General features: G+C 32.3%; 1 protein-coding gene across 1 annotated transcript; it reads left to right on the top strand.

Moving 5' to 3' along the window:
- The first annotated feature begins 330 nt into the window (after positions 1 to 330).
- LOC137808690 (probable E3 ubiquitin-protein ligase EDA40) lies at positions 331 to 2,508 on the top strand. Its single transcript, XM_068609940.1, has 2 exons — positions 331 to 706; positions 793 to 2,508. Exons 1-2 carry the CDS (start codon positions 530 to 532, stop codon positions 2,431 to 2,433), a joined length of 1,818 nt encoding a protein of 605 aa, XP_068466041.1. The 5' UTR covers positions 331 to 529; the 3' UTR covers positions 2,434 to 2,508.
- Positions 2,509 to 8,644: the final 6,136 nt, after the last annotated feature.

Here is an 8,644-nt window from a genome sequence, read left to right as displayed (position 1 = left end):
TCGTTATCATTCAAGTACTAATAACACCGAATACCAAATATCTTTACCTGAAAACCAGAATACCATTGAATACCATTTGTAAGTATCATCCGAACATTTGAGGTTAGAATTTACAATAACAAATAAGTGAAAAGAGAATAAAAAATCATTTCGAAAATAAGGGAGGAGGATAAAACGACCGAAAAGAAAAACCAGCATTCTTGATGCCGTTAAAGAATTGATTCTATTATAGATTTTCAACAGAAAGAAATGATAAAATAAAAAGAAAGATTGATTTGAGTAGGGTGGTATATAGATAAGATAAAAAATGAAAAGTAAAAAGAAATAGAAGAGAAGTTGGGATGATATTTTGAACGTGGAAATTGAGATGGAAAGGGGTTGGGAAGAGAAAAGAGAAATATTTAATTATAAATAGATTGGTGGGGAAGGAAAGGAAGAGAAGAGGAAGGATAAAGAGTGGTGTGCTCCTGGGTCTACTCACTTTTCTCTTCCCTTTCTATTTCCTTCTCTTCTGTTCTGTTGTGAGAGAATGGTTTCTGGATGGAGAAGGAGGTTTCACACTTCCAACAACAATTACGATTATTACGAGAACAAAATCACTTCCACTTTCTCACTCTTCTCCAATCCTTCATCAATTCCACACTCAGAGTCTCGCCCCACCCTCCGTTGCCGAACCAATTCACCACTCTCCAAACACCAATGCAAAGTAATTCATCAACCCACACTCTGCTCTACGCTCTCTATTCATTCTCAATTTTCTTCTAACCCTTTTTTTCTGATTTCTCTCTGCAGACTTCATGTGGAATCTGCGCACACACTGTCAAAAGCGGCCAAGGACAAGCAATTTTCACTGCGGAGTGCTCTCACGTCTTTCACTTCCCATGCATAGCAGCTCACGTCAAAAAACACCGAATCCACACCTGCCCCGTCTGCAACGCTAACTGGAAACAACTTCAAACTGCAGATCAAAACAAACCACACCAAATCAAAACGCCCAAGTCGTTTAAGCTTCCCAGCTACAGCGACGACGAGCCACTCATGTCACCAACTTCGCTCTCGCGTTTCAACCCCATACCTGAATCCAATGAGAACGACGACGACGAGGAAGAAGAAGAGGAGGAAACACAAAACCACGAACAAGAAACCTTTCATGTGTCCTCATCGCTCAAAACCAGAACGATCGACGCCAGCTTCGCTCCAGAGGCTGCGATTGTGGCATCCAATCGGACCTCCGAGACGTATGTAGCGCTGTTCAAGGTGATGGCTACGCCGCGCAACGCGGCGGCGAGTCGACCGCCGGTGGACCTCGTCACGGTGCTCGACGTCGGAAACACTGTCTCCGGTAAAGAGCTTCAGATGCTGAAACGTTCGATGCAAGTCGTGATCTCCTCGCTCGGCTCCGCCGACCGTCTCTCCATAGTCGCATTCTCTGGTGGCTCCAAAAGGCTGTTTCCGCTGCGGAGGATGACAGGCCGCGGTCAGACGGCGGCGCGGCGAATCGTCGACGCGCTTGAGGCCGTCGAGCTCCAGCGCGACGGAACGCCGGCGAGAAATGACGCGCTGAAGAAAGCGGCGAAGGTTCTGGAAGATCGACGGCAGAAGAACACCGTTGCCAAAATTATTCTCCTCACAAACGGCCACGAGGATCAGCGGTTATCCTCCACGCGCTTCGCTGTGCGTTCCCTCAGATACTCTCATGAAGGCGCGTGTTTCGACGCGCAACATGACTCTGATTTAGCGACACGCGTTGGGAATTTCTTGAGCGTGGTGGCAGAGGACTTCAAACTTGAATTAAAACTAGCGTCTCGCTCGGCCCCGGCTGAAATCGCCGCCGTATACTCCGTGACCAAGGGTTGCACCGATGCTTTCTCGCCGGGTTCCGTCGCTCTAGGCGATCTCTACGCCGCGGAGGAGAGAGAACTGCTGGTGGAGTTGAAAGTGCCAGCTGGCACAGCTTCTCGCGGGTCCCACCATCGTTTTATATCCGTACGATGTTCCCACCTTGACCCCTTCACTCAAGAGCGTGTTAATTCCAAGGAGCGTGAGTTAATCGTTCCACGACCCCACACTGTTCGATCGTGCGATCGCAGGATCGAACGGTTGAGGCGTTGCCACGTGAGTGCTCGCGCCGTAGCCGAGTCGAGACGGTTGGTGGCTCACAATGATGTGTCTGGCGCGCTTCATTTGCTATCATCAGCTGGAGCCTCTCTGAGCCGCGAACAGAATGATGAGTGTTTAAGCTGGCTGGAAGCCGAACAAGCCGAGTTGAGAAGCCAAAAGTTAAGAATTGGTAGTAATTTGGAGGAAAAAGAGGAGCCGCTTACGCCGATGTCGGCTTGGAGAGTAGCTGAGAGACTGGCTAAAGTCGCTATTATGAGAAAGTCCATGAACAGAGTCAGTGACTTACATGGCTTCGAGGATGCCAGATTTTAATTCTTTTTTTATTATTTTTCTACTTTGTAAAGGCAAAAATAAAATGAACTGTCAATAAAAAATACTATTTTCCTATTTATGCATGGTTAAGAAAGTTAGAAATGCTCTTTTCATAAAGTAATATTTACAGCATTAATCATTAATCTTTCCACTTCTTTTTTTTTTTTTACTCATAAAAGGCCAACAATGTTTTATTTATATATATTTAGACTAGAACTTTCTTATTTATAAATTTTCATATTATTCTCAATTGTACAGTTAATTATATCTTACTCTAAATTATATAATCATTGATAGTTCAATATTGTATATTTTTAAGCTGCCAGTGTAAATGCGTATAAAAAGTGATATAAATTTTAAAAGAACGCTAAACCTAAATATGAGAATGGACGAAGTACATTTTTTTCAAAAAAGAAAAAATATATGGTGTTTTCGAACGGGGTTTGAAATAGAAGAATGATTGTTTTTTTTTCGGTCAGTTTATTTATCCTTCTTTTATCTTGAAATGGTTTTCAAGCTTTCTTTTTACTTCACTATTTCTGGTATTTGTGAACTTTAAGTTTAGATTGTACTTACAAAAGACACACCGACACGTTTAAGTGAGATTTCAGTATTCGGTTTTCAGTGCTATTAGTACTGAACGATGACGTACCTAACTTTTGAAATTTGTGTCTGTTTATATGATTCACTACAAGAAAAACGCAAATTATATACGGATTATTACATATGGATCAAAATCCGTATGTAAAATTAACATTACATACAAATTTTTACATACGGATTAAATTTCGTATGTAAACAGGTATTACATACAGATATAATTTGTATGTAATTACATACGGATTATCTCTATGTAACGCTTACCTACGACAGTTTTACATACGAATTTTTGTTTGTATGTAAACTTGTTTTATATACGGATTTTGGGTCTTACATACGAATTTTGGCTATATGTAATTCCAATTTTTCTTATAGTAATTATCATAGGTCTTTTGTTATTTGGGTTTTTTATTTTTGAATCATATTAGAATTTTGGATTATGATTAAAAGTGTATTATCTAATAACTATGAATTAGTATTATTAATTTTCTATTTAGACGTAATAATTTTAGTTGTGTGAGTGCCTTGACCGGATATTGAGTCTCCAAGAGTTTCATACAGATCGACCAGTACATGTGGGAAATGAAAAAATGGAGTCAAACAGTAGTTGACGGCTAGGGTCTTTCCTTGGTAGAAAAGGAAGGGATTCTGATAGCCAAAAGATAGGAAATGGAATTATGAAATGAATTTTTAGATTTTGATTCTTAATTGAAGATGGCTTTATTGGGTTGGGTCTAATCTAATAAAGCAAAATGTGTAAAACTAGTGACAGGAAGCAAAGAGTTTTGTTTTGTATGTTGGCATGAGGTGTTTGTTATGAGGTGTTAGTTTTGTGGGTCTCATTTGATCAGACTCAGAGAAAGGACGATGTGAAGTACTTTGGAATTTTTTGGCATTACATGACATTGCTCTCTGAACTCTGAAATTGTTTTAAGAATGTAAGAATCTGAAAGCAATGGAAGTGAGATTTTTTTTGTGACACCTCAACTTGAATTTCCCCAAAGCCATGATCTTATCTTGTAGTGATTTTGGTTGGTGGTAGTTGTGTGTGGCGCACTAGGTAGTGGGGTTTTGCTTCCATGGTGCCAAACAATGGCTTCAAAAATGGTAAGTGATGGGAAGCAACTAAAATTATGATGAGAGAGAATATTAGGAGTCGTTTTCTATCGTCCTTACAAATTAAAAGTACAAGGCAATTGGGGGATAAGGTGCGTGCATCTTCTCTTCCTTCTTTTCATTTCCACATTCTTTTATGATAAAGTCTTGTTTCAAATATAATGAGATTCATGCAACTCTACCCTAACTTTTATTGGAAATGCTTATCTGGTTTTCGAGTTTCCTACTGTCACGTGTCACCTTTTTATCAACAATCTCTAATGCAAACAAATCTTAAGATGGTGCGTCAAATCATCCATGCCAATTTCCCATTCAATACCCAAATCATGTCGATGCTGCAAGTTTTGGGATCCAACACAACCCACTCTGGTCAATGCTCAAAACTAATAACAACAACAAATTAGTAAAAAATAATGTTTCAACTCTAAATTAGGGTATTCTCTCATTTGGAGTTTGGTATCTCCAATTTTATTTTTAAAATGGATCTGGATGAATTAGAAGAAAAAACACATAAATTGTCATTAATCTCGACTCTTGGATAATGTGAAAATGTATTAAGATGACCGAATGATCCCATGACTCGATCGAAATCTCGTCACTCAACCACTTTATCGTAATGAGAAGGTCATATAATGACCACGTGATCGACCGATCGATGACCACAAGTCATGGATTAGTCAATAAGGTTAGTACATGTTCATGAATTTGAATTGTAGTCACCTTAGAATTTAGTATGCTAAATCCAAAATTCATTATAGAGAGAGGGGAAGGCCATGTGATTTGGCTAAAAAGCTGCTTTAATGCGCTTCATTATTGGTCCCTCGGATTCTTAATATGAAATAGTAATCATTATATTCCAGCATATGTTACTTTTTACGCTTTATCTTCAACTATCATCAACCTACAAAAATTGCATTTCACCATCAACTTCCTTGTTTCTCTCCACCCCATAAAATCATCTATGCTATGTTGGAATATAAAAAATTTATAAAGATTTATTAGTGATGGGACGACTCTAATTGATAATTTTTTTAATTGATAAAATTGTAAAATATTACTATTTTTTATTTGTGGTTAAAATTGATTTAAAATAAAATATTATTATTTGTTTGTACTTGTGCCATTAAAATAATATTTATGCTACAATTTGTGAACTCAATTAAAGAAAATACAAATTATTTGGATAAATACAAATTATTGAAAATGAATTTTGATAAATTTAGAATAGAAATAATTGTAGAATTAAGTGAATTTGCAAATTTTGTAAAACTTAATAAAATAAATCAAAATTGGTATAAAAATTCAGTGTCTAATTAATATTAAACATAGAATAATACAATATAATATCATGGTAAAAGATAACTAAATCACAATAATTAGGAATAAAAAATTATGTAATGACGTTTGATTAAATAAGTATTCCCACGCCATTCCTGACCCAGTTGAAAAAAAAAACTACAAATTATCTAACACTTCCACTACATTTAAAAATGTATAAAAATTTTCACAAAATAAAATCAAAATGAAAATCAAATTAATATTTTTAATATTATTATTATAATTTTATGAATTTATTTTGATTGTTATTATTATTTATAATTTCGTTATTTTTATTATTTTAATTAGTATTTATTATTTTATTATTGTTTTTACACATTATTATATTTTTATTATTATTCTTACTATTTTATTATTATTAATATTATTACTAATTTTTATTATTAACTTTTCCATGATTATTATATAAATTTATATATTATTATTATATATGATTATAATATATGTATAATATATAATATAATTAAATATTTTTTATATATAAAATCAATGATCTTTTCTTCACATTCCATTAGAGTATTTTAGTAATTATGTGTTTTTAATATAATATTAAGAATTAAATTACAAATCAAATTTCTGTCATGTCATGTAAAATCAAAACTAAAATCATGAGTCAACCAGATAAAAGTTGAAGATGAATAATGTGATTATATGAACAAAAGTACAATGTAGCAATGAAAAAGAAAAAGAAAATAAAATAAATAAATTTGTCTTAGGCCTAGTTTAGTTGGTTTTCTTCCATTCAACTCAAATAAGTAGAAACAAGTGTATAATCCACATTCCTCCTTGTACCTTTTGAATAATCGAATAACCATTAGTTAAGCTAAAAAAAATCACTGAATAAAAATCAAATTTAGATAAAAAAATAATTAATTGTTATAGTGATTAAATTAGAAATTATTTTAAAGATTAAAAAAATTATTAATTTCTAAATTAGTTTCAATTATAGATAAATAGTTTTTAAATTATTATCTAATTAGTTACCAAGTTTTTTCTACCAAATTTAGAATCTAAATTTTGTAGTATCTAAATTGATCTCTAATTTAATAAATATAACAACTAATTATTTTTTATATTAAAATTGATTTTTATTTAATAATTTTTTTTAGTTTTATGCAAAATCAAACACAAAAGTAGTGTCTAGTTTATTGATGCTAAAATGTGAGTGAGGTTCATGTGAAGGACTTGCTTAACATCTTCATTATTGTTGTGATTGTAGGCTACTATTGTAGTCCTTTAAATATCTCATTGGGAATTTGAAAAACAAAAGGTAGGAAGTGAGTGAGAAGAATAGTTGTTGGGTGAATGATGAAGTGAGAATAATTTGTTGAAAGATGGAAGAAGAGAGAAAGGGTGTTTAGCAAGATATGAAGGGTTGATTCATGTCAAAGAGAGAAAAGGTATTGACAATGAAAGTTTATGTTTTGGTTGGTCCCTTCCCTTTGGACCCCTTTCCCTTCACTTTTGGGACTACACTCACCATTTTCTTAATTTACTCATAATATTTCCTTCCTTACTTCTAAGCATAAATATTTTTGGTAAATCATAATATCTTTCTAATAATTACATAAAAACAAAAAATCAAAACCACTTCATCAAATTAACCATTTTCACATATATTAAAAAAATATACGTACATTTCTTTACATAATGAGATTGTTGATCACCACAAGATGACAAAAACTTTGTTTCCTTAACTCTTCCTTCTTCATTTTCTTTCTTATGAATAAAATCCAAAGAGCCTACATTCATGTTATAAAGTAAAGGGGACCTTATCTCACGTTAATCCCATTAAAATTGTTCTTCTCATCAAATACTTGTTATCATCAGACATTGTTTTTCTTTAACTCATTTACCATTTAATCTTTTATGGTAAGGATTAATAATAAATTAAGTTTATATATATATATATATATATATATTATTTATTTATGTGTATGAGTTGTTTTTACTTAAACATATAAGATTAAGTATATATTTTAAAATTTAATTACTTAATTAAGAAAATATAGATATTTTCAGAGGAGGAATAAAGTAGACAACTTTGATAGAAGAGGGGCTGAAAAAGAGATCATGCACATCAATGAGAAATGCGTAAAAAAAAGAAAGTTTCTAATTCTGGAAATAAATAAAGAAATTTTTTTACGTAGTTTTTTATTTTTATTATAATTATTGGAAAAGTCTTCTTTTTATGTAGTTTATTACTTTTATTATAATTGTAAGGAAAGTCTTTTATACAATTTATTATTTTTATTATAATCGTAGTGGAAAGTCTTTTATAAAGTTTATTATAATTGAAGGGTAGTCTTTATGTAGTTTATTATTTTCATTATAACTTGTAAAGGAAGTTTTTATGTAGTTAATTTTGGTTATAATTGTTTTTTTTATTATTGTTATAAATTAGAGATAAAGAATTAAGAATCTTAACAAGGAAGAATTTCATTTTTTATTAATTTTTTTTTTAAAATGTGACCCTAACGTTATTTCATAAGAATACAAAATTTTCATTCACAAAATTAATTTTAATTTCATTATGATGCGAACTTATATTTCAACAAATCAATTGTTCAAATTCAATTTTTATAAATCATCATAAAAAGTATTGGTATAGAAAATATTGGTATCGATCATAAAAAAAATAATATTGATATTGAAGTCATGAACTCTAAACCTGAACCCTAAATCTTAAATCATAAACTCTAATCCATAATCCTTAAACCCTAAACATTAATCCTCTATTATCAAAATTAAAAGAGTATTTATCAACATCAATGTGAAAAAAATCTACTCACTACTTTTAGTTGCTAGTATTCTTTTATCTCTTTAGGTTCTACACAATAATCTTATATAAAAGATTACTGAACCAAGAGCATTATTTGTTCAATTAAGTTTCTCTATACTTTCATCAAGAATTCAAGTTGCAAAACAGAATCAACTCAAAGGATATAAACTAATTATAGTGTATACTGTTGTCTATTAAACAATTAGAGTATTTACAAAATTTGCTTATGAGGTGGCTTGTTCGATCTCTTGAATCTATAGATTTTCTTCTTCTGCAACTTCCTCCTATATTTCTTGAGATATGTTCAACATTACTTTCCTTCGTTGGTTCAAATGATTGCTGGTGATTATTAATCAATGAAGGACTTGCTGGACA

This window comes from Phaseolus vulgaris, chromosome 3 (assembly GCF_000499845.2).
Source record: "Phaseolus vulgaris cultivar G19833 chromosome 3, P. vulgaris v2.0, whole genome shotgun sequence".
NCBI classification, from domain to species: Eukaryota; Viridiplantae; Streptophyta; class Magnoliopsida; order Fabales; family Fabaceae; genus Phaseolus; species Phaseolus vulgaris.
Note: the sequence above shows the minus strand (reverse complement) of the source record. Positions and strands in the feature narration are given on the sequence as shown.

Coding starts and splice junctions, on each gene's coding strand:
- LOC137808690 (XM_068609940.1), top strand. CDS start 530: ATGGTTTCTGGATGGAGAAGGAGGTTTCACACTTCCAACAACAATTAC. Junction 707..792: donor TCTCCAAACACCAATGCAAA/GTAATTCATCAA, acceptor TTCTCTCTGCAG/ACTTCATGTGGAATCTGCGC.